This window comes from Asterias amurensis, chromosome 21 (assembly GCF_032118995.1).
Source record: "Asterias amurensis chromosome 21, ASM3211899v1".
In the NCBI taxonomy this organism is placed as follows: Eukaryota; Metazoa; Echinodermata; class Asteroidea; order Forcipulatida; family Asteriidae; genus Asterias; species Asterias amurensis.
In genome coordinates, this window is record NC_092668.1 from 3,087,305 (window position 1) to 3,113,684 (window position 26,380).

At 38.5% G+C, this 26,380-nt stretch overlaps 1 protein-coding gene across 11 annotated transcripts in view; it reads left to right on the plus strand.

The window, feature by feature from the left end:
- LOC139952988 (protocadherin-15-like) overlaps positions 1 to 26,380 on the plus strand; it is a 73,010-nt gene that overhangs the window by 40,755 nt on the left and 5,875 nt on the right. For 4 of the 11 annotated variants that reach the window (XM_071952347.1, XM_071952349.1, XM_071952358.1 and 1 more), the window contains 24 exons: positions 509 to 717; positions 1,224 to 1,356; positions 2,152 to 2,234; positions 2,845 to 2,929; positions 3,301 to 3,426; positions 3,812 to 4,117; positions 4,741 to 4,953; positions 7,717 to 7,836; positions 8,089 to 8,214; positions 8,591 to 8,697; positions 9,686 to 9,798; positions 10,233 to 10,394; positions 10,943 to 11,073; positions 11,578 to 11,820; positions 12,501 to 12,751; positions 13,252 to 13,470; positions 13,964 to 14,023; positions 17,189 to 17,278; positions 18,381 to 18,425; positions 19,252 to 19,290; positions 20,308 to 20,361; positions 21,385 to 21,421; positions 21,638 to 21,768; positions 22,359 to 22,686. In XM_071952347.1, the coding sequence (XP_071808448.1) occupies positions 509 to 717; positions 1,224 to 1,356; positions 2,152 to 2,234; positions 2,845 to 2,929; positions 3,301 to 3,426; positions 3,812 to 4,117; positions 4,741 to 4,953; positions 7,717 to 7,836; positions 8,089 to 8,214; positions 8,591 to 8,697; positions 9,686 to 9,798; positions 10,233 to 10,394; positions 10,943 to 11,073; positions 11,578 to 11,820; positions 12,501 to 12,751; positions 13,252 to 13,470; positions 13,964 to 14,023; positions 17,189 to 17,278; positions 18,381 to 18,425; positions 19,252 to 19,290; positions 20,308 to 20,361; positions 21,385 to 21,421; positions 21,638 to 21,768; positions 22,359 to 22,686 (3,411 nt within the window). Of the gene's footprint in view, positions 1 to 508; positions 718 to 1,223; positions 1,357 to 2,151; positions 2,235 to 2,844; positions 2,930 to 3,300; positions 3,427 to 3,811; positions 4,118 to 4,740; positions 4,954 to 7,716; positions 7,837 to 8,088; positions 8,215 to 8,590; positions 8,698 to 9,685; positions 9,799 to 10,232; positions 10,395 to 10,942; positions 11,074 to 11,577; positions 11,821 to 12,500; positions 12,752 to 13,251; positions 13,471 to 13,963; positions 14,024 to 17,164; positions 17,279 to 18,380; positions 18,426 to 19,251; positions 19,291 to 20,307; positions 20,362 to 21,384; positions 21,422 to 21,637; positions 21,769 to 22,358; positions 22,687 to 26,380 lie in introns of all 11 variants that reach the window. The other 7 variants (XM_071952352.1, XM_071952351.1, XM_071952350.1 and 4 more) reach the window with 7 other exon arrangements.

The following is a 26,380-nucleotide window of genomic DNA, read 5'->3' on the forward strand; positions in this document are numbered from 1 at the left end:
GATTTGTGGGTTGTTGTTTGGTTTTTTTATTAGACGATCTTCCTGTCAAGGGAACTGCACAAATTTGTTGACTGTGATGCAGTAACTTGACAACAGTACTACTTTCTACTTATTGTGAAATCGGTTAGCTTGGTTGGATTCAAAATCCTACATTCTCTTAGATTCCTTCCTGCTTTCAACAAATGTTTTCCCTTTTTATTTTTTATTTTTTATTACTTTAAACTCGCATAATAACGGCCCTAATCTCGCTATACAGAGAGTTTTGCCGTACCAATAATCAAAAGACCCCAATTGAAATAAAGTCAAAGTTAAATCTTAGTTGGTTCACTATCCATTTAATGTACATAGTGCAGTGCACAATAATTCCTACTTCAGACCATTAAACCGTAAAAGACAAGCCTTCATACTAGATTCATCACCCCCCCCCCCCTCTCTACGTTCTCTCATTTCAAGTTTAACAGTCAACTTTCGGGAAAATTATCATTTTTCTCTTTTCTTTTTTTTATAGCTTTCAACGGAAGATGTTGATCTTCCACCTCGGGGCCCGGTCATCTTCGACTTGGATTATAACAACCCCGGTAGCAATACTTTATTTGGACAGATTCAAGTCAACGACACTTCAGTCAACTTTGTTCTTCTACAGTCCGGAGGCATTGTTGAAGGACAGCAATACAGCTTCTACATGAAAGCTACCGATGGAAACTTGGACACCTTAGTGTAAGATATTTTGTTAGTTTCTTAGTCTCCTGACGATGACTAAGAGCAAGCTAGTCGAAACATTGAGACCAATTCAAGAACTGACTACCCGGTAGTACAGTTATATATATAATCCTATAAGCTAAAGTTGTAACCCCCAAAAAACACAAAAACTTCACAAAAAACATCATCAATCTCGTTCAATGACCCTACTCTAATAAAGGACTGTCTTGCATGGTTTAAGTATCAATGCATATTCAGTTTGCTGTAACACCATCTGTTACTTCCCAATCGCGTCAGGGACACACCATCCTTCAACACATTCAAGGCACTTCTGAAAGCCCACTTGTTTCAGGAGGCCTACCCATCAATGACTTTTTATTTCTTCTGTGCCTCAGCTCGTTTTCAGCAAGCTTTTGATTTAGGAGCTATACAAATAATTTATGATTGTGTCTTGCAATTTATTCGAAATAGATTGAAGATTTGAAGGTTCATTCATGAATCCTTTCTGTTTTTTTGTCCATCAGGTCTGAGACTATATACATAGATGTTATTGTCACGCCGGCTAACATTAGCCATCCACCCGTCTTCATAAATAGTATCTATTCTGCATCAGCCAGTGAGAATCTACCATCAGGGGCCTCGGTTATCACAGTCACTGTAAGTCATCCCGAGGCAAAGTATACCTTTGGTTTTTAGAACCATTCGATTGCTTTCATGATCATCCTAAGGTCATTGTGCAATCTGTTCTGGGTTCGCCTGCTTTCTCCCTATGGCTCTCCTCCACTTGGCCCTGTTGGTTGTGTCGCTTGCATTGACTCTAAGCACTTCCATGTCATTTGACATGGAGTTCTGCCACATCTTGCGCGGTCGGCAAACAGGTGTTGGCCCACTCCCAATTACGTTGGTACGCCTCTTGACCCAGTTGGCATCCTCCTTTCCTCTCCACATGACCAAACCACCTCAGCCTGTGCCTCCTCAATATGGTGCTGATCCCCTCCACTCCGACTCTCCTCCTCAGCCCCTCACTTGACAGCCTGTCAGCCAGAGACACCCCACACATCCACCTGGTCATTCTCATTCTCATCTCTGCTCATTCCATCTGCTGGATGTGCCCCACCCTTGTGAGCCATGTCTCGTAGCCCTACACCATGCAGAGGCGGTGTATACCTGGCCCTTAGACTTATCAGAGGATGGGTATGCCCTGCTTCTGGCAGTGGCTGCTTGATTCTATAGTCAAAAAGAAATAATACATTCATCTTTCAAATCCTACCCAAGTAATAATTTTTTTATGGAAAGTACTATGTAACAGTGCTAACACACATCAGTGTATAAAGTTAAAACCAAAATTAATATTCTTCATCCCTGATGCAAATAACATCTATCATATTCATCTTCATTAATATTTTTTTAATTTACTTAACGTGAGTGAAATTCTCGTGTGAAATTTTTCAGGCTCTGGATGAGGATGGGGATACATTGATTTACAGAATCACTGGAGGAAATTTTAATGGTGCCTTCACTGTGGATCCACTTAGGTAAGGAAATTTATGTCCAAAGTATTGATAATAGTTATAGTTTAAAGCTGTTTTCCTATTGGACTCTTCTTCCGCTCCAACCGGAAAGTTACCGTGTCTGGCTTTGTTGTAATTCTATCTTGCGTTCCCACCTGGACTTATATTCCGTGATGCTTTACAGCTAGTGATAGGTTTAAATCACAGAGCTGTTCCTGTTTGACTTTTTTTTTAAAGTTACTGTGGCTGCGCTGAAGCCCAACTACCAGTTATGCCTTACAAGAAAGTAGCATTCTCCTGAAGACGAGCAGAGCTTACTGATCAAAACGCTGACAGTCCTTAACCACCGGTTCTTTTCAAAACCAACACTTCTCAAAGGAGATTTTCCAATGGTGTTACCCTCAGCCTCTCTTAGTTACACTTCAACCATGCAAAGTTTCAAATCCTACTTGTCATAATTTATGTTTAAAAAGTTAATATTTTAGAGGCTTCATTAGTTTTTCCTCTTATTTTGCAGCGGTAATGTTATGGTTAACTTCTCTTAGTTATACTCCAACCATGCAAAGTTTCAAATCCTACTCGTCAAATTGTGTTAAAGTTAGAGGCTTCATTAGTTTTTCGTCTTATTTTGCAGCGGTAATGTTATGGTTATTGGCACACTTGACAGAGAGGTTCTGGCTAGGTATGAGCTGATGATAGAAGCCACTGATGGCCTCATGGTGAGTAACCTACAAATTGATTCTGAAGACTTTGCCTTCACACAGGCTTTATTTGGATCAAAAGGCACTGGACATGTTTGGTAATTGTCAAAGACCAGTGTTCTCACTTGGTGTATCCCAACAAATGCATAAAATCACAAATCTGTGAAAATTAATAGGCTCAATTAGTCATCAAAGTTTCAAGAAAACATTCTTGTTGCATACTTTTGTGTGCTTTCAGATGCCCGAATAAAAGGACTCAGGCCTGAAGGTTTTTTTTTCAGACTAAAATACTTCAGCTATAAATTACCTCTTTCTCAAAAACTGCGTAACTTTGATTTTTATACTCTGGAATGGTTTTATGTTCTTGAATGGTTTTTTTTGTATTTCAGGTTGGCAACTGCACCGTAATGATCAATGTATTGGACGTGAACGATAACAATCCTGTATTCATCAATCAGCAGACTGAGTTTCTGGTTGTAGAGGGGGTAGCCGGCAAGATGGTTGGCAAAGTTGAGGTTTGTTAGTTTGACTTTTATAATAGTTATAATAAGTGAGAAACTCTTTAAAAAATATATTGCTAAAAGATAAATTTTGTCTTGTTTTTAGGAGTGATTCAAAGTATATTCACAACGCCAAATTGGGATGTCCTGGTCAAGTGATCAACGACGTTGGACTCTGAAATTTACAGAATGTGTCTTTGAATCTGCTGTAAACTTCTAACCAAACGTTTTCATTGCCATAAGTTTTAAGAGGGATTACTAAACAATACCTTCTCTTAAAATCAGTCGCCGGATATAATGAGCTTTAGGTCTACTCTGAATTTTGAGAAGTAAAACATTGCAGTTGTTTGCAGCCTGTTCGTGATTAACAAATTCAGTTTATTTTTGTTCTCAAATACAGGCAACAGACATGGATGAGCCCAACACGCCCAACTCAAGAGTCCGTTACAGTTTGGTATCAGACGCTTTCAGTATCGACTCCTTTAACGGCGGCATCATTACGGTCATCGCTCTGGACAGAGAAACCCAAGACCGGTACGAGTTGGATATAGTGGCTAGTGACGAGGCGGCTTCACCACGTACAACCACGCTGAGGATCACCGTTATAGTTCAAGACGTGAACGATAACGGGCCCATGTTTGTCCCAACGGAGTACACGGTCGATGTTATTGAGAACGACATCGTAAAAGGGTTCTTAGTTTTACGGGTGAGTATTAATGCAAACCTTCAGACTTTCAGAAAGTTCAAACAGTTTTTATATCTGCTCGAGTGAAAGTTCTGCTCAGTGATGTAGTTTTAGTGCTGGGGATACAGTTCCCAGAGCCTCTCTAAAATCTGTAACTCCAGGGGCCAATTTCATAGAGCTGCTTAAGCAAAGAATTTGCTTAAGCATGAAAATAGCTCGCTTATTTTTCACATGTTACTGGCAAAAATGTCATGCCATATACATTGCTTGTGACTGGTATTTAGCTGTTATTTACTTAGCATAACAATTGAGTGGAGTCTTGGCCAGTAATCTGATTTTACTAAGCAATGATTTTTTTGCTTAAGCAATTTTTTTTGCTTAAGCAGCTCTATGAAATTGGGCCCAGGGGATGCCAAAAGAAGAAAATGTCATAGTACCTCATAAAATTTTGATCCTATAAAACATTTCTCTTGAATCTAATTGGCACCTGATACCAAAAACAAAATTCTGAAAAAGAAGAACTTTGAATACCAATAAGTGTGAAATTGCAATCAATTGAAAAACGAAAAACGAAAAACAAATTTGGATTTTTTTAACATTGACTGTTCTGATTGGCCCCTAACCAAATGAATTTTTTCCACCAGGCATTGGATATTGACGAGACAGCCGTCCTGCAATACACCATTATTTCAGGGGATGTACAGACCTTCGCCATCGACCCAAACAACGGTAGTCTCTCTCTACTCAAAGTACTCGATTTTGAAACAATGCAGACCCACATGCTACAGGTGACGGTACATGACACTGGCAGCTTTGAATTACTCAATGCAACAGCTACAGTGACTGTCAATGTGTTGGTGAGTTTTGTCAAAGCTATGTTTTCGTCATTTTATTTTATTAAAAAAAAAAAAAATGTTTATTTAACTTTCTATTTAATGGTTTATCTTATTTGAATAAAAAAACGCCCAAAAGATTGAAATTTTTCAAATTTACAATGTTTTTACAAAGTTAAGAAAGTTAAAAGTAACATTAAACAGGTTAAATCTATACAAACACACAAAAGTGTTTTTAGAAAATATAAATCAATGAGATATCGCCAATCTCACAAGGTGAGGGCTACTTTTAACTTATTTGGACTATTGAGCCAAATCCACTGTCACCAAGGGCACCCTGCCACCTACTCCTGGGGCTGAAACAGGGTTACCCCTTTACAGTCCATAAGGATGTAGGCATGGGTAGCATCCACTAGGAGCCACCTACTCCTGGGGCTGAAACAGGGTTACCCCTTTACAGTCCATAAGGATTGTAGGCATGGGTAGCATCCACTAGGAGCCACCTACTCCTGGGGCTGAAACAGGGTTACCCCTTTACAGTCCATAAGGATGTAGGCATGGGTAGCATCCACTAGGAGCCACCTACTCCTGGGGCTGAAACAGGGTTACCCCTTTACAGTCCATAAAGATGTAGGCATGGGTAGCATCCACTAGGAGCCACCTACTCCTGGGGCTGAAACAGGGTTACCCCTTTACAGTCCATAAGGATGTAGGCATGGGTAGCATCCACTAGGAGCCACCTACTCCTGGGGCTGAAACAGGGTTACCCCTTTACAGTCCATAAGGATGTAGGCATGGGTAGCATCCACTAGGAGCCACCTACTCCTGGGGCTGAAACAGGGTTACCCCTTTACAGTCCATAAAGATGTAGGCATGGGTAGCATCCACTAGGAGCCACCTACTCCTGGGGCTGAAACAGGGTTACCCCTTTACAGTCCATAAGGATTGTAGGCATGGGTAGCATCCACTAGGAGCCACCTACTCCTGGGGCTGAAACAGGGTTACCCCTTTACAGTCCATAAGGATTGTAGGCATGGGTAGCATCCACTAGGAGCCACCTACTCCTGGGGCTGAAACAGGGTTACCCCTTTACAGTCCATAAGGATGTAGGCATGGGTAGCATCCACTAGGAGCCACCTACTCCTGGGGCTGAAACAGGGTTACCCCTTTACAGTCCATAAGGATTGTAGGCATGGGTAGCATCCACTAGGAGCCACCTACTCCTGGGGCTGAAACAGGGTTACCCCTTTACAGTCCATAAGGATGTAGGCATGGGTAGCATCCACTAGGAGCCACCTACTCCTTGGGCTGAAACAGGGTTACCCCCTTTACAGTCCATAAGGATTGTAGGCATGGGTAGCATCCACTAGGAGCCACCTACTCCTGGGGCTGAAACAGGGTTACCCCTTTACAGTCCATAAGGATGTAGGCATGGGTAGCATCCACTAGGAGCCACCTACTCCTGGGGCTGAAACAGGGTTACCCCTTTACAGTCCATAAAGATGTAGGCATGGGTAGCATCCACTAGGAGCCACCTACTCCTGGGGCTGAAACAGGGTTACCCCTTTACAGTCCATAAGGATGTAGGCATGGGTAGCATCCACTAGGAGCCACCTACTCCTGGGGCTGAAACAGGGTTACCCCTTTACAGTCCATAAGGATGTAGGCATGGGTAGCATCCACTAGGAGCCACCTACTCCTGGGGCTGAAACAGGGTTACCCCTTTACAGTCCATAAAGATGTAGGCATGGGTAGCATCCACTAGGAGCCACCTACTCCTGGGGCTGAAACAGGGTTACCCCTTTACAGTCCATAAGGATTGTAGGCATGGGTAGCATCCACTAGGAGCCACCTACTCCTGGGGCTGAAACAGGGTTACCCCTTTACAGTCCATAAGGATTGTAGGCATGGGTAGCATCCACTAGGAGCCACCTACTCCTGGGGCTGAAACAGGGTTACCCCTTTACAGTCCATAAGGATGTAGGCATGGGTAGCATCCACTAGGAGCCACCTACTCCTGGGGCTGAAACAGGGTTACCCCTTTACAGTCCATAAAGATGTAGGCATGGGTAGCATCCACTAGGAGCCACCTACTCCTGGGGCTGAAACAGGGTTACCCCTTTACAGTCCATAAAGATGTAGGCATGGGTATCATCCACTAGGAGCCACCTACTCCTGGGGCTGAAACAGGGTTACCCCTTTACAGTCCATAAAGATGTAGGCATGGGTAGCATCCACTAGGAGCCACCTACTCCTGGGGCTGAAACAGGGTTACCCCTTTACAGTCCATAAAGATGTAGGCATGGGTAGCATCCACTAGGAGCCACCTACTCCTGGGGCTGAAACAGGGTTACCCCTTTACAGTCCATAAGGATGTAGGCATGGGTGTCATTCACTATAATATGAGTTTTGTTGGTAGAGCAGAATGCACTACCTTCCCAACTTAGTGGAGTGCCGGCACATTAATCTGGACATCACAGATTCAAGTCCCTTCAGTATTTTTTTTCTTCAGTTCAACCCAAAATTTTTCAAAATTTACCCGCATAGTTTCCTTTCTAGTTTATTACTTGATAAACAAAATATATAAAAAAAGAGAAAAAAGAATTGGCTGTTGCAAACTGCTTACCAAAAATGCCATTAACTAGTTTTAGGCCATTAACTATTTTGTTTTTTTAAAAGTAAATACCTCAAAACCTTGTCTTGTTTTGTTCACTTTGGCTAGGAGCGCATTTCTCTTTTTTTTCCCGACTCTGTAAATATTGATTTGGATTTTGTTTTTTCTCACAGGATGTGAATGACCACGCCCCAGTCTTCACCATGGATAGCTACCAGGGAGCTGTATTGAGATCAGCGGACTTAGAAACGGTGGCTGCAAGCGGGATCAGAGCAACTGATGGAGATTTACCGGTAAGCATCCCACGTCTCATCATTTGCCCTAAATTGCTAAAGATACAGAAATGAATTTAAAACACCCAGAATTTGTTTTCTCTTCACATTGCATAGAAACAATGGGTAATTACTCAAAATAATTGTTAGCATATAAACTTACTTGGTAGTGAGTAATGGAGAGCTGTTGATAGTATAAAACATTGTGAGAAACTATTATTTCACACTAACGAGCATAATTAAATTGATTGATTTCTTTGTCATGTTATTCAGAGCTCGCCAAATGGACAGGTTCACTATGCATTCAGCCCAGCCAGTGCTTACTTCTACATACCTGACAAAACAGAGGGTGTGTTTGTCACCAAGACCAGCTTGCAGAATGCTCCGGAAGTACATAATGTAAGCCAACTTTCCTCAAATCAAACATTGTTATATCTGACATTTAAGAGTAAGCTGTAAAACTTTATCCTAATTTGGGGACTGAAAAAAGAAATTTACCCAGCCTGTTTCCCTTGTGGTTTATGACATGATAAACTTTCTCTTAGTTGAAGTTGCTACTGATTAAATATACGTTTTTTTTGGGCCAAACAAATTACTTGGAAGATCACTCTTGTTCAAACCCAATTTACCAATAGCCCCAAAATATGCAAAAAGAAATTTCATGAAATCCATAACAGTTGCACTAATGACTTTATACTCTCCTATGCGGACAAAATGAGCTTTTTATACAGAAGGAACTTCTCTTGACAAACTGTTGTCTGTTTTTTATTTCCAGTTGACTGTGATTGCCTACGATGACGGAAACCCATCCAGTAGCGCGATGGCGTCTCTGATTATTCTAGTCAGAATGGAAAAACCCGTCTTCCCTCAATCCGTTTACACGTGAGAGACCTCATTTTTACACAAACTACCTGGGTCATATTGAATCAAATAAATTTAGACCCAGGGCTCAATTGTGCAGAACTGCTTAAGCAGAACATGTTACTAAAAAGTTTCTGCTTAGCAAAACAATTACAGGATGCCAGATAGATTGTACACGAGAAATGGCATTTTGGCTGGTAACCTTGGCCCAATTTCATAGAGCTGCTTACGCAAAAATTTCTGCTTAAGCAAAAAATTCATTGCTTAGTAATATCAGATTACCGGCCAAGACTCCACTCAATTGTAATGCTTAGTATACAACAGCCTAATAGTAGTCATAAGCAATATATATGGCAGGAAATTTTGGCCAGTAACATGTGTAAAATAAGCGAGCTATTTTCGTGCTTAAGCACATTTTTTGCTTAAGCAGCTCTATGAAATTGGCCCCATATTTTTGGTAAGCTTAATATTGTTGTGCTAAGCTACTTGTTTGTGCTTATAAAAGCTGCTCTATAAAGTTGGGCCCTGGGACAAATTTCATTAAGCCTGTAAGCTTAAAAACTTGCTAAGCACAGACAAATCTTGCTTAACAGAAACTTGTTATTACCAGCCAAAATGTCATAAAAGTTACGTGATTGCACCGGGGTGGATTTCACAAAGGTAGTCCTAACTTAGGACTAGTCCTAGGCAATGCTAAGAGATAGGACCAGTTCTGAGTTAGGATGAGTTACTGGTTACATTTTTTGCTGACAAAGAAGTTTGCTAAGCAATTTGCTAAGCTAAGCAATATTTTCTGCTTAACAGCTTTATGAAATCGGGGTGTAATAACCTCACTTCTCACTAACTAACTGAACCTACATGTATATTCTCTGGAAGTTTCATTAATCTTAGTACTTTGGTTTATATTCAGAATTTAAGATTTATTGTTCATAGGTCAAGTTCAATTAATTAAGATGTAAAATCTCTGATTTCATTGAGATTTATTACAATAATTTGCTACTTCTTTCAGGGTCAATGACCTGAAGGAGGAGGAACCAGTAGGGACCAAGGTCATTGAACTTCAAGCTTCGGCCAATCAGGGTGATGAGATTGAATACCAGATCATAGCTGGGGATGAGGATGGTGAGTATGCACTCTATATTAATGAGGATTATGTTAATGAGGATTATGTAAATGAGAGTTATGTAAAAGAGGATTATGTAAATGAGGATTAATAGTATTCAGGATTCTTAGGTTGTTTTTGGCCCATCCAGCATCACAGAGCCATACAGGTCCCTCCTTTTTCCTGAGACCATTTTACCTGCAGACTATCCTTTCAAATTAGTAAGGGGTAAGACCCTTATCAGCATTTTTTGCTAGGTTGATATTGATGATGTAAACAGTATGATTGTACCTTTGGGTTGTCATTTACCTTCATGGACCCTGGTTCAAATCCCTTGTGCGACACACAAAGTGCTTTACTTTTCCTCATTCCACTCGCTCGTGTGTTATAACTTAATAATGTCAAATCTGAAGCATCAATTTGTGAATGAATATTTACCAAATTTTGCTGACAGATAAATTTGAGCTTGTATCACTAAACAACATGGGCACGGTGACCACCAAGGCGGTTCTTGACCGAGAGAACGTGAGTACTTACTCCTTGATGGTGCAGGCCAGTGTGATCGAAGCAACTACAGGAGGAGGGAACGGCAGGAGGAGGAGGAGGCAAGCAACAGGTGAGGAGATCTAAGCACAGCCAAGCCCGGTTCATACTTCTGCGAATGTGATCAAAAAAATCACGCCACAAATTCTCCACTAACAAGAATTTGCAACAGTTGCCCTACAGATGCTCATCAACTTCTGCGAAACATTCGCTGTGACATCAGGACTGTGACGTCAAAGTTTGCTTTGCATTTGCATTCGCAGGAAGTATGAACAGGGCTAACCAAGATCTAAGTCTAATGGGAGATGGACAGAGAGGGATTTTCAAGGATTTGAATGAAATCTGAATCTTAGTTTTATATAGTCAGCAAAAATCTGAATGGAAACATCACAGTAACTTTTAAAGCTACTCAATAAGCCCTGCTTTTTGGAAACCCCCATCACTTAATAATCACCTTCTGTTCTGTACATCCTTGTATGTAATTATTGATTGATTGGGTGAAAATAATGTACTGAATTGAATTGAGTAATGGAAGATGACCCAGTTAACACTATGCTACAAGAAGTTAAAGAACAGGTTTTGTTGCATCTAACCACTGCATTCTCTTATTTCCTTTTTCAGATCCCAGTGTGGTGGAGATTTATATTGAGCTAGTTGACATCAATGACAATCAACCAACCTTCCCTGAAAGTGCTTATTTTATTGGTGTGTCTGATTCGGCAAGTGTTGGTACTGCAGTAATCACAATGACTGTAAGTAATTGACCCAATTAGATGCCTAAATAAAATTTCATGAAGCTGTTAAGCAGAACAGACTGCTAAGCAGAAAATACTTCTTAGCAATTTTCTGTGCTGAGCAAGTAATGAGTGTGGCACCAGTCACACCAATAAGCTGGTAACCTTTTCCTGCTAAGCAATACTTTTTGCCGCTTAGCGATTTTTTTTGTGCTCACAGGTTTTATAAAATTGGGCCCTGGATTAATTAAGCTGCTCAACAGCAACAAAAACAAAAACAAAGATAAATTGACAGTTCTTTCTCAAAATAATAGCCTCCCATGATGTAATTTAATAAATTTCTGAATTTGACCTTGGCCAAAATTCAGGTCAATGCCTACCACAGAATTTTGCACCCACAGTGCCCTGTGAGATTGTGTGGACTCTAGGTACAGAATTCCCAGTAAGCAGAGCCATAAAATCGACCTCAAATTAGAATTACCAAAAAGAATCAAATTAATTTCCTGTTCTTTTAAATTTCAGGCGATAGATTTAGACAGCAACAACAACAGCCTGATATCCTACTCCATGTCTATGTTGGAAACATCGGCAGCAGCGGCCAACGACGCCAGCAAGCCAACCCCAGACAGCTTCTCCATGGGCGAGTCTACAGGTATCATCAGGACACTGGCTGAGTTTGCCGCTGAGCCTCGGATCTTCAGATATACTGTGACTGGAAGGGAACGATTCGGGCCTCCTGATAAGAGCGCTAATACCACCATCACTGTAAGTCAAAAGTTCATCAAGCAATGCATAAGCACTAAGAAGTATAATACTGGAGTCAATAAAGTCTAACCAACAAATGCATAAGAAAAAATGTTTATCATTGACAATTTTATTTTTGGTTGAAATATGAAATATAATGTACAATCAATGAGTCGCGATCAAATTGAACACATTTCTTCCCATTATGAGTATGAAGAAAATCCATTTTTTTTGTTTAATTTATAAAATCCATGAAGATATTTATCAGTAGGATTTGAAACTTTGCAAGAGAATGACGATCAGAATGACGATCAGAAGACGATCAGAGCATACTGATCGAAACGTCGAGTTAATCCAACGGTTCTTTTCAGAACCACCCCAACTCATTTAGAGATTGTTATTACATGGTGTTACCGCAAACTCTTCTATATATATATATAAGATATTTATCGTTTGATTTGAGAATAAAACTATACGATTAAAAAAACTGTACAAGATTGTCTTCTGGCATCCACTCCAAGGTGCTTTTTGTACTGCTTTGTATAATATATGGTGTGGTCTAGCATGCGATGCGAATGAGATGAAAAAAGCGAAAGGAATTGTACCAAAATGCTTGAAGGCAATGTCAAGATAATTCAGAAACTTTTGAAGAAAAAAATTAAACCCCACTAATCTAAATATTTTACATCTACTTGTATCAGATTTCCCTAATCAATGAAGACAACCGAGCCATCCTCGCTGGCAATGTTCCTCCCACTCTCCTCCGTAATGATCAAGACCTCGTGGAGGCAGCCCTTGAAGACATCCTAGATGCGGAGGTTGTTATAGAAGACGTTGGAGTTCGTAACTACGGCACCAGTTTGGAGAAGAGTGATCCCTCGGGCTCGGACGCCCAGTTCTATGTCATCGATAGGAGCACTGGGGAGCCGTTGACCAATGATAGGATAATTGAGTAAGTAATACCAATAGCTTTTGTTCTTACTTTTTTAAATAGCGCTATTCCAAAGAATGTTCAATGCACTTTAAATAGTATTACCCCTGGATGTTACTGGGCCATTCATATCACTTTTTAAACCATCTTACTTCTTTTGGAATAATCAGCCTGTGCTGCCAAGTATGTAGCGCACTAAGCTAAATCAATCTCACAAGAACCATCTCTGCCCCCATATAGGTACCCATTTTGCCCTGGGTGAAGAGAAGCAATTATTTTGGAGGTTGTTGGTTCAAATCCCACTCGAAACAGTTTTCTTTGTACAACTCCAAATAATTGAAAACTTACTAAGTCAGTTTCCTTTATTTGTGGTTCATTACTTGTTAATTTTATTTTTATTAGTTTGTTTTGCCAAATAGGGGCTTTTTATTACCTAGATGTCTGTTTTTTTTTTAGTATTTATTATTATTATTTTTATTACCATCAGTTTTAAATTACAGTCTTCTCAAATTATCAAACAGGCTTTTGAAAGACCTCACCAAACTCGACGAAGTCTACAAGGGCATCTCAACGGACGGCAACGGGCGAGTCATAGAGGTGCGGAAACCCACGACCGGCAGACAAGCCATCAACACAGACGCTGAGCCAGCCGTAGAAGCCGTAGCCTTACTCTGTCTGGCTGTGGCTCTCTTTATATGCTGCATACTGGCTATCGCAGTCGTCATTGTCTCATGGAAAAAGTGAGTAATATTCTTTGATCTTTCAATATTTTCAGCATTACTGTCAGTTTCCATACTGAGTTTTCAAAGTATAAGCAAATTTATAATTTTTTTATTTTGTTTTAACTATGTACTATCTTTAATATCAAACTCTTCTCAATTCAAATCTGCAAGCAAGATGTGGAAAATATTGAATAAAACAAAACAACATTTTCGCCAAAGACTCATTTTAAAGATTCTTGCCAGCCTGCCAAGCTCAAATCGTAAAAGCTGTACCAACATATAAAGTTGATAAAACTATATGAAATTACAATTACACAAACCACAATACAGCACATGTTATTATGGTCCTCTAACCATTTTAAAAAATGAGAAGTAAAACATTTTCATCCTGCAGAAATTGTTTTCAATACTTTTTTTCAACGTCGAAGATATTTGTTGTATTACCTCAAGACAATTAAACCTTAAGAATGGAAATAACCCGACTGTTTTTACCAAACCAATAACATCTTAGAACGAATAATTTCGAAGGAGGTTTAAGACCACCAACAACTTACCACAACTTTACATTAAGGTAAACTGAGACTATTTTCATCTTTCTCTTTTTTTATGGAAAGAAAGTTAAAAGGGCTTTATTTTGTGCTGCTGTATTCTCTCTATTGTAGAAAATATCAAATATCATTGCACTCTCAGTCAAATTTATATTACTTGTGCACTGTTTCTGAGGATCCATGTCATGTCGCATAGATGTGGACTATTTTTTCTCTCAGATATTCTTCTTTGCCATTTTGATTGAATGGTGTCCCTCAGGGTTTTATACTTGGGATGGTTTATAAAGTAGCACCATTTTATACCCAGAAAAACCCAACTCCATTGTCGCCCCCCAACCAACTCAAATCGTTCCAGTTCTCCAAAACATCCACTCGATGTTGTGATCTATTTTTGTTGTTTATCTCTATTGCTGATGTGTTAAAGTGAATGATATTTAAATGTTAAAAGATATGTTACAGCACTGGTTATAAAGGGGGGAAACCTAAACTTTTATTGTGAAACATTTTTAGTTTAAATAATCACTATATGAGATCAATATTAAGGTGTGTTTTCAGAGCCTTTTTAAAGTTTTTGACTAGTCCAAGTAAATAAATATTATTTGCAATGCTTTTGGAAAATCAACATAATCTCCAATACTTGGAATTGGTGGAAGATTTTCAGAAGTCAGTGTTGGTCCTAGCAATAAGCGTTCGGGGAGATTTCTTTGACCTGCATTACCAGTGCTGTATCATTTATCTTTATGGAGTTCCTCAGGGCTCTATTTTCGGACCCCTCTACAACTAACTTTAAGCTAAACCCACCCATAATGTAGAACCCTTTTTCACACCTCTTTCAAATCCAACACCTACAATTATTAACTAATGGCACTTTTAATAAAACACTCAATGGTGTGTGCAAGAGTTTCAACTTTAACCTTACTAAAATATACCTAACTTTAAAAAGTGCTCACTTCAAAATGCCTAAAATGACTAAACCTTCAAAAAGAGTTAGTGCTGACTTCATAGTGCCTCAAATTACTAAGCCTGCAATTTGTATTCGTCTAACTACTAAAAATCAAAATAGTAACTGCCAACTTTTTAAGTACCTAAAATGACTAAACATGCAACAAGAGTAAGTGCCATCTTAAAATGACTAAAACTGCAGCTTATTATGGTAAACATCTCAAAACTTTCAGCAATAATTATTGTTCATTTCAGTTTTAAGGTCTGTCACAAAAAGTTACTCTTTTGGAAAATTGGCAAAGGCTGTTCAAGTTTGACAAATGAACTCAGGTTTTCTCTCGGCTTGTTGAACATAATCCTCTAAAGTTTACAAATTAGGAAAGCAGACATAAGTGGCAAAATTAAATGTTTAAATCCTCAATAAGGCAGTTGCGCATTGCCGATTTTTGACCCTTCCTTTTTATTCTTGCATCATTGATAAACCCAAGAAACCATCTGAGCTTAAGCCTTAGCTTCATATTCATTTGGAAATCATCGCTTTCCACATCAACATTCATATTCATTTCAGAGCTTGAATTTTTGGTGAAAACCCGCAACACGATAAAAGCTTGAAGCTCAAAATGATAACTGGACCAAAATAGTTTTTACAAGACCACAAATGAGATCACAAAAAAAACCTCCACAGTTTATGGATCTGTTTTTTTTATTTTGAACAGGAAGATTTATCTCTACTTGATGGGAAATACTCACCAGAATTGAAAAATATTTATCAGACTGACATTGCAGTAAACATTTTGTACAAAAAACACAAAACAACTGAGACTTGTCAAGTCCTGAGTTTGCTGGCCTGATGCTAAAATAACCTTGGGCCTGTGGTCCAGTGTATATTTTGAGCTCTGCTTTTAAAAAAGAAAAAATCATATTGAATGCGTATTTATAAAAGCATGCAAAGCGTGCATGAGGGCATCATTCACAATCTATTCACAAAACGATTCCACAAACATTTTTATTGGCTGCTCTGCAAAAATGGAATCATCAAATCATTATGCTACTTAAAAATATTTTATTTTTTTTTAATTATTTTTTGTGTCATTAAGATGAAAAAGTTGAAAAGGAAATTGAATGTTCTCATTATTTTTACCTTTTACACAAACTGTGACCTCATGAAAAAGGACCTTTCTAAGTTTGATAGAATTACATAGTTTTAAAGTATCATAAACTGCCGCGAAAAATTATACAAGACCCAATTTTTTTTTTAAATATACATTGCTGTACCCAAAAGATTAGGTTATTCAATTTTTATACCGTTATACCGACTCAACTATCTCAAGCAAAGGAATTTTTTGTATACAAACTTCAAGCAAAGAATATTCTTTATTGTAAATGATAAATTCTTAGAAATTGTCATGCTTGTACATGTGGTAATGCTTGTATGCTTTACTAGAGCGTAAGTCATTTGGATAACGTATAGCTGTAATTATAGACAGTGCAATTAACCTCTAACGGAGAACTGTACCCATCTCACAAAAGGCTTTCCAAATGTCTGAATAATTTATTTTTTTACAAAATTAGAATTAGCTGTTGCAAACAACTTACCAACACAGGACAGAGAAAGACTCAGCTAGTATCAAAATGTCAGACCATTAACGATTTTTCACATACAAAAAGAAAAAGGAATAACATTTAAAAAAAAATTCAAAAGTTTTGAAAACAATTTGTTTAAATTTGTTGAGCAGATTACATACTCTAAATGGAAACAAAGTATTCTTAGCACTACTTCTCTTGAGCCACACTTATTAGTAATTTTAACAATCAGAATCCACAAGGTGACGATTGAATACAAAACTCTCTTACTTATACTCCCACCATACAAAGTTTCAAATCTGACTTAATATAAATTCTGTCCCACTCTTACTTTGGGACTTTTATCATTGTACACGATGGATACAGTTCTCATAGTTGCAAGTCGCCATGTTTTTTTTTTTATGCCTGCTTGTGATTTTGTTGTAGATATATTTTATTTTGTTTTGCTCGGTGTGTTTGTGTTTGCCCCTATCACTTCTTGTTTCATATCTGCACGGTGTTTGCCCTTTCTTCCAATCCGCCCCTTTCCGGTCAACCCCCCTTCCTTCCATCAATCTCCATCATTCCCCAAACCATCATCAACACACATCCCCGTCCCTTGTTGGCGTGTGTGTGCATCACCGGGGCAATGTTCACAGGTATAGTTTGGTTCTTGGCCACAGACGGGAAATGGAACGAGAGAAGCAAGCAAGACTCTACCTTCCCATGTACAACACCTTCAATCCTTACAACACGGCTGAGGATCACGAGATGTAAGTTAATTTTCATCATTCTTCTGTTTTCGCCCTGTTGACCATCTAATCGGAATTAACATCATGCCGCAGTTACTTCCTCGACCCAATTTCAAAAAGCTGAAAATCTGCTTGCCAAATTTCTTTGCTAAGCAAAAATTTAGTGGGGCACCAGCCACACAAATGCAACTTTATACAATTTTGGCTGGTCACCTGTTTCTACTGAGCAATGCACTTCTGTGCTTAATAAGTGTTTGTGCTCACAAGCTTTATAAAATTGGGCGTGTAAGCAGGTTTGGTTGCCTAAAATGCGCACTAATACCCAGTAACACTTTGGAAAACTTAATTCAAGAATGGTGAAACCAAGATTTACTTAAATATACTACTTATGTAATAAATTCTTCTTTTTTTCTATCTGCTTTTCTGTAGTATTTATCTATCTGTCTCCATTGTGAAATTTACTTGATATTTTACTTGTCATCAGTGATTCTGATCTTTTCTCATCACAATTCTCCACTCGTTTTACTCCTTTGGTATCTATCTGTAACTTATCTCTTCACTGTCTTGTTCAACTTTTTCCACTGCCATTGTTTGTTTCTTCGTTTGTTTGTTTAATTGATCTTCCCGTCAAGGGAACTCAGCAAACTCCAACAAGGGGTTGTAAAGGCCAAACAGGCAACAGCCAATAATTCGTACAAACATTGGTTTAATGTCTATGATTATAAATTTCACAAATCAAAAAATTGTGATTCAGTAGATTTCAATACATTGTGAAATTAGGGGTTTAGGTTGGGGGATTCGATCTCACAACCTTGTGATTTCAAGTCTTGGGGCCAATATCATAGAGCTGCTTAAGCACAAACAAAAACTAAGCACAACAAAAAATTGCTTACCAGGATCAGGTTACCAGCTAAAATACCATGTCACACGCACAATTTGTGATTGGTACCCTGCTCATTTCTGCTTAGCAAAAAATTGTTAAGCGATATTATCTGCTTCTGCGGCTCTATGAAGTTGGGCCCTGCAGTCCAACCACGGTGACCACTGTTAGCTTGTTTTCCTTTTCTCTGTCATTGGATTTGACTGTGTGTTAATATATCCAACTGCTTTGACATGCAATCAGTGCTGGTTGTAGCAGTGGGAGTAGGATTGTCACACCGAGAGCGGCGTAAGTGTTTGACATCGTCATGCGAAACTGAATCCCTTGAATGTTGTGAATGGATTTCCCTCTGCATCCCAGAGCACATTTCTAATGGAATGAATGTCAAGCGAATGTCTGTGAACCATGCATGGTTATTTTATCCTTTGTGTTGTGTCAGACAATGCATTTTGACTTTTGAAGAGAGGTGTTCATTGATAACAATACCAACTTGATTACATCATTAAATCAGTTCATCTGGATTGTTATAATAACGGATGACAACCAAGGCCAAGTTTCATAGAGCTGCTTAAGAACACAATAAGTAGCTAAGCATAATAACAAATATACTTACCAGAATAAGGTTATCAGCCAAATGCCACATATAAACTTATATTTGTTAAGCAGTATTGTCTACTGTGGCAACTTTATGAAAAATGACCCCAGATGTCATAGAGGGACTTGAAAAGCACATAAAACTAGCTAAGCACAACAAATTTGTTGCTTACCAGAATACCACAATAATGTTACCAGCCAAAATGCCATGTCACATAGGTACAAACTGTAACTGGTGTCGTGCACAATCAGTCTCAGAGTAAACTTGTTGATATTATACAGTCCTATCCCGCTCTCAAATCAGAGCATATAGGTTAACATGCATTGCCAACTTAACAACAAAATGTACACATACTAGGCCCTATGTATGTTGTTCCCGGCGTTTCACAAATCCATTGTTTTTTCCCCTTGGTGTTTTATACACGCTAGCAAGATGTCCTCGGAAACACTAACACGTCAACAAATCTCTTTATTTTGTTTATTTTGATATGAAATCACTTTTCACTCTTCTACCCATCAGAGCCAATCCAGTTTATTTTGACGACCACGCAATCCAGGTGTAAGTACACAAAAAGTCCATTCATTTGGGTAGAGGAAGTAACTGAAGATAAGTCGAGATGATACCAATCAATTGTTCAAGAAATAACTTTAAATAGCAAACTTGCAGGTACAGCCATGTGTAAATCTCTTATGGGAGGAGTGCTGGCTGTGAGAAAAGCAGGTGTGGTCTCAATATTCGAACAGTATACTCTGCTCGTCTTTAGGACAACCAGTGTTTGAAACGTCCACAACCAATCTTTTCAGAGCCAACACTCCTCCCAAAAGACATTTTTATAAATGGTTGTACCTGTAAGTTTACTAGTTAAATTATCTTCTTATTCTCCACTCCTTGCAAAGTTACAAACATTTAGGGAAGTCTTGAATTGAATCCGATGAGGGTTTATGATCCATGACCCAGTCCATTTCCTTAGCACTAAATGCCACCTTTATGCATGAATCCCCCCCCCCCCCCCCCCCGCAACATAAACATGCTGTTCCTGAGTAAAGGCTTTACCCCTAAACCCTTTTCCCTTAATTGAACTTTACCCCCTTATAGTATATGAGGTAATAGATCACCCTAATTGTTGAAATGGCTCTGGAATCAATCAATCAAAGGTCATTTTGTAGAGCGCCAAAATCAAAAGTTTTGGAACAACATAATAGCAAATCTAGTTCTGTCATAACATTTAAACAAATTTCTTCAGATTAGGACTTTTACGAAAGGTTCAGTCAGAGCCAAATCTGGCTAAGGTCTGTCTCGCAATCCAAATTAAGCCAAAAATAATTGACTGGAATGAAAAATCGGATCTTTTAACCCAATTTACAAAATAATCAAGGTATATGTCTACTGATGTACTCATTGAATATTTGGGGCAAATATGTAAGCATTTCAAATTTTGAAGCATCAAAAGTCTGAAACCAAGACCCATATTCAGCATTGAGGGTGATCTACCCCTAACCCTTTCGCTACCTGCCATACCTACCCTCTTTATTTCATCCCTATTCCATTCTTGTGTTCCACTCCCTTTACCTCTAGCTACCCTCTTGACAGTTCAATTGAAGACGATGACACTAGACTCTTATTTGAAGAGTAAGTTCAGTGTGAGGGTTGTAGTAAGTGGTGCTGGGGCATGATGAAGTGCATGTTATTAGGACCTCCTAGGCCTAGTTTCATGGTGCTCGCTCTCTGGCATAGCTTGGGGGTGAGGTGGGGGCAGCAGCCGATTTCATGAAACGCTAAGATTAATCCTATCTCGAGTTAGGACGAGTAACTCCCTGTAACTTACGATGGGTTCAATGCGTCCTAACGTCTACAGATACAGAACCTAACTCATTCAAAGTCCTAAGATTAATCCTAAGGAAGATTTTGGTGAAATTGACGGCAGGGGGCACAACACATACCTTGGTTTTAGTTGTATCATTAAAGGCAGTGGACACTATTGGTAAGTACTCAAAACAATTATTAGCATAAAACCTTACTTGGTAACAAGCAATGGAGAGCTGTTGATAGTATAAAACATGTGGAGAAACAGCTCCCTCTGAAGTAATGTAGTTTTCGAGAAAGAAGTAATTTTCCACTAATTTGATTTCGAGACCTCAGATTTAGAATTTGAGGCTTGAAATCAAGCATCTGAAAGCACACAACCGCGTGTGACAAGAGCGTTTGTTGCTTTCATTATTATCTCGCAACTTCGACCACCGATTGAGCTCAAATTTGCACAGGTTTGTTATTTTATGCATATGTTGAGATACACCATGTGAGAAGACTGGTCTTTGACATTTACCAAGAGTGTCCAGTGTCTTTAAGCTAAGAGGCAAACAGCAGCACCATGGGACTGGGCCTTGAGACTTTATTGTTTATTGTTTGGTGTAGGTTTCTCTCCCTCTCTCTCTTCTTAGATTGATTTTAAATGTTTTAAAAAAAGACTTTAAATGTTTGTCGGATATTTATTTTAAAAATATGAAGAAGTGACCAATGTGATAAATATTTAACAAATCGTTCAGTCCATGCTTTCCTTGTGGTTTTGTTTTTCTGTATTAGTGTATTTTATTAATAACTGTATGACCATAACTCATATTGATTTTTTTTTTTTTCTTTTTTTTTTTTTTACAGTGGAGCACCATCGTTTCTGAAACCAAGGGAGGCACAGGTATTAAACAAAAATTGTAGACCTAGTTATATTTTGTCATAGTGCCTTGAATCTGACTTAAAGACCAATACACTAAACTTGAACAAACTTAAGACTCATGAATACTTACTGGAAAGAGGGAACTTTTTGGTTTAATAAGCAGCACTCTAAGCAGTAGCCGTAGCTGTAACCGCCAATTGGGATACCGCCTTACACTATGCTCTTCCTTTTAACCAGGAACACACCATGGACTTTGACAATGAGATCTCATCCGACGATCCTGAGGCAACTGCTGCAGCTAACAGCATAGCAGCTGCAGTCGCAGGTGGCAGCAGCCGAAGGTCATCGCAGAAATCAAGGAGTAGCAGGTGGGTCAAACCTCTTGCGTTTTCAAATCTTTTCATCCTTTCCTTTTTTTTGGTCTCAAGTCTTAGATTTTCAATGAGCGCTTCATCGTTTTCCAATCAGCTGAAGGACTACCAACCCAAACCCCTATTCAGTCATAGTTTACCAACCAACAAAATGACCTCTTGAAATTACCATTTTTTGTTACGCTACATTATCATAAAAGCCTGCGAGGGTAGAGGTTGATATTGTGTATGAAAAAACCATCGCAGCGCCATGGCAGCTCGGTCTGTATATACTCCCCAGGGAGCTGAGAAACATTAAAAAGGGATGTTATTTGCCCAATGACCAGGGTACTTTTGTAAAGCCCATTGAAACGGTTATTGTGAAATGCGCTATATAAGAATTTGTTATTACATGTATTATTAAAAGCATAATGAAAGCAGTAATGGCTTCATCAATTTTAATTTCAACTTGGTTTATTGTACAATGAGAAGACAACTGGACTGTAGTTATTGTACGATGAAATGTGACAACTGTGACAAATGTGACAACTAGTTCAAAGACTAAACAAGTGGTACCCGAGTAAAAAGCAAGTTGTTTTTTCATCCAGGTCTGGCTCCAGAAGGACTCCATCAGGAAGTGGGCCTCCAAGTTACACAAGTAACGGGAAGATCACCCAAAATGGCACCGGCACCTCCCCCTCCTCTAAGATTCACGAAGTATCCACCATCCCGTACCGTCACAGTGAAACACCAAAAGAACCCCTCAGACCGCCTCCTCTATTTGACCCCCGGCCCACCCCTACCTCTGACCCGAGGTCGCCTTTTGAGTCGGGGAGCTACGATAATTATGGAGCGGATTTAGGGGATGGGTTTAGTCGGACGTCGGGGAGTCCAATATCTGGTGCAAGGACAGATTCATCGCTGTCTACACAAAAGGTGAGTTCCTGTTTCAAGTCGATTGTAGATTACTGAGCGAGGTCATTTCACATCACCATTCTTAGGTCATTTCATTTTGCTGAGGTCATTTCAGAATAATGCTAGGGTCATTTTATACAACAAAGGTCATTTTAGATTACTGTGGTTGTCTCGGATTTGCTAAGGTCATTTTACATTGAAAAGGTCATTTCAGATTGCTCAGGTCATTTCAAATGTTTGAGATCATCCAATTACTGAGTGTGTCTAAGATTACTTGAGGGCATCCAATTGTCCAAGTTCAGTTTAAAAAAAAGAAAAGTTAATTACTTTAACAAGTTTGTAAAAGAGAAACCCACAAATGACAAATATCCTTCCAAATACTTGAGTATAAGGCCTTGCCAACACAGCTAGTGCAGAACAAATGCTGCCATAAACAAATTAATGGTAGTTAAAATTAGTAAACATCTTTTTTGTGAATTTTGTCAATGGTATATTTCAATTGATCTTTACTTAAATCCTTACTTACTAACATTGTTGTTCATATTCGGTGTCATTTAGCATCTTATATTTGTGAGACTTGGGTACACCTTGGTGCATGGACATGACATCATTGATTCCATTGCATCAATATAAACAAGGGCAATTCCATAGCTACTCGTTTTACAATTTCCCTCACAGGAATCATTAAGTCTGGTCGTTTTATAAAAACACTCATAAAAACCAGACACCAAGAAAACACCCACAATCACCTCCACTAACAATCCCCCCTCCCCGGCACCCCATCTACCCATTGATATGTGGCCTTTTTGCATAGCTAGAATCACTGGAGGGGCTCGAACGGGACCACGACGCACCTCTAATGAATTCCTACCTCTCAAAGTTCATGCCATCCAGCAAGGCAAGTTTGGCTCGTACATCATGGTCATTAGCATGTGTAGTGCACTCATCATGTCCTTTGTATCAAACCTTGCTTTGGTGGTGGTTTGGGTTTATTTCTTGTGGCCCTCTTCCTGAATATTTTCATTCACCCACACCTACCCCCCCCCCCGAAATCTCCTCCTAAAATAACAATAGTTACAAAGTGGCTCAAATTGATAAAGCTGGCAATAAATGTAGCAGCCTCAAGTGGCTTGCAGTGAAATTTAAAAAGATACAATGTCCAGACTTGATGACAAGTCGTTAGGCGCTGCCTATTAATTTTGTCTGCCGTTCATGCAACAGTTACAGTGCGATTACCCGAAATCTCCTCCTAAAATAACAATAGTTACAAAGTGGCTCAAATTGATAAAGCTGGCAATAAATGTAGCAGCCTCAAGTGGCTTGCAGTGAAATTTAAAAAGATACAATGTCCAGACTTGATGACAAGTCGTTAGGCGCTGCCTATTAATTTTGTCTGCCGTTCATGCAACAGTTACAGTGCGATTATACACATGCAACGGTCGTAGGTAGCGCGTGGCAGCGAGGACTGACTCGCCAACCCCGTAACTGCACCGTGCTCCAACTGCAACGCGCTTAACCGTTACCGTCTTGACTTCAAGTTTAGCATTTTTTAAATTTCCGGTCTAATAATTGAAAAATATTAAGGAGTAATTCCAGCATCCTCATATTTAATTGAATCAATACAGCTGGCCATACATTAAGCGAATCAAATTTTTTCATCAAATTTTGGCAAAATTTTGAAAAATCATAAAATTTGAATCAATTTTTTTGTAAAAAAATCATCAAGGGGTAAGTCTAGCATTAATTTGTTAACTTTGGGTTTAATACTGAAGAAATGACAAGTATTTTTATCTAATTTGGGCCAAATATTAAAGAGGTAAGTTCAGTATTTTTATTAACTTTTTGTATAAATTTTAAAAGACCACAAGGGGTAGGTTCATCATTTTTATTTAATTTTTGTCAAATATTGAACAACGGGTAAGTCCAGCATTTTAATAAAATTTGGGTCAAATATTGAAAAAATGACAAGGGGTAAGTCTAGCAATTAACACAAATTTTTGTCAAATATAAAATAAAAAAAAACAAGGGGTAAACTTGTGAACTAGTCGAATTTTGCTTGAAAAAACTTATATACAAGGAACTTGTCGAATTTTGATTGACAAAAATCTACAACTTGTGAACTTGTCAAATTGTGGTAGAAAAAAAATCTACAAGGCTTTTGAACTTGACAAATTTAGCTCGAAATAAATCTACAAGGCTTGTGAACTTATCAAATTTTGCTTGAAAAAATCTACAAGGCCATAGCCTGTGAACTTGTCGAATCTTGCTTGAAAAAATCTACAAGGCCTTGTGAACTTGTCAAATTTTGCTCGAAAAAAATCTACAAGGCTTGTGAACTTATCAAATTTTGCTTGAAAAAATCTTAAGGCCTTGTAAACTTGTCAAATTTTGCTCGACAAAAATCTACAAGGCTATAGCCTTGTGAACTTGTCGAATTTTGCTTGAAAAAATCTACAAGGCTATATATAGCCTTGTGAACTTGTCGAATTTTGCTTGAAAAAATCTACAAGGCTATATATATATAGCCTTGTGAACTTGTCGAATTTTGCTCTAAAAAAATCTACAACTTGTCAAATTTTGCTTGAAAAAATCTTAAGGCCTTGTAAACTTGTCAAATTTTGCTCGACAAAAATCTACAAGTGAATTTGTGAATTTGTCGAATTTTGCTTGAAAAAATCTACAAGGCTATAGTCTTGTGAACTTGTCGAAATTTGCTTGAAAAATCTACAAGTCTATAGCCTTGTGAACTTGTCGAATTTTGCTTGAAAAAATCTACAAGGCTATAGCCTTGTGAACTTGTCGAATTTTGCTTGAAAAAATCTACAAGGCTACAGCCTTGTGAACTTGTGGAATTTTGCTCAAAAACAAAATCTACAAGGCTTGTGAATTTGTCGAATTTTGCTCGATAAAAATCTATAAGGCTATAGCCTTGTGAAGTTGTCGAATTTTGCTTGATAAAAATCTACAAGGCTATAGCCTTGTGAACTTGTCGAATTTTGCTCTAAAAAAATCTACAACTTGTCGAATTTTGCTTGATAAAAATCTACAAAACTTGTGGAATTTTGCTTGAAAAACAAAATCTACAAGGCTTGTGAACTTGTCGAATTTTGCTCGATAAAAATCTATAAGGCTATAGGCCTTGTGAACTTGTCGAATTTTGCTTGAAAAAATCTACAAAACTTGTGGAATTTTGCTTGAAAAACAAAATCTACAAGGCTTGTGAACTTGTCGAATTTTGCTCGATAAAAATCTATAAGGCTATAGCCTTGTGAACTTGTCGAATTTTGCTCGATAAAAATCTACAAGGCTATAGCCTTGTGAACTTGTGGAATTTTGCTCAAAAACAAAATCTACAAGGCTTGTGAATTTGTCGAATTTTGCTTGATAAAAATCTATAAGGCTATAGCCTTGTGAACTTGTCGAATTTTGCTTGAAAAAATCTACAAGGCTATAGCCTTGTGAACTTGTCGAATTTTGCTTGAAAAAAATCTACAACTTGTCGAATTTTGCTTGATAAAAATCTTCAAGGCTATAGCCTTGTGAACTTGTCGAATTTTGCTTGAAAAAATCTACAAGGCTATAGCCTTGTGAATTTGTCGAATTTTGCTCGAAAAAAATCTACAACTTGTCGAATTTTGCTTGATAAAAATCTTCAAGGCTATAGCCTTGTGAACTTGTCGAATTTTGCTTGAAAAAATCTACAAGGCTGTTGTAA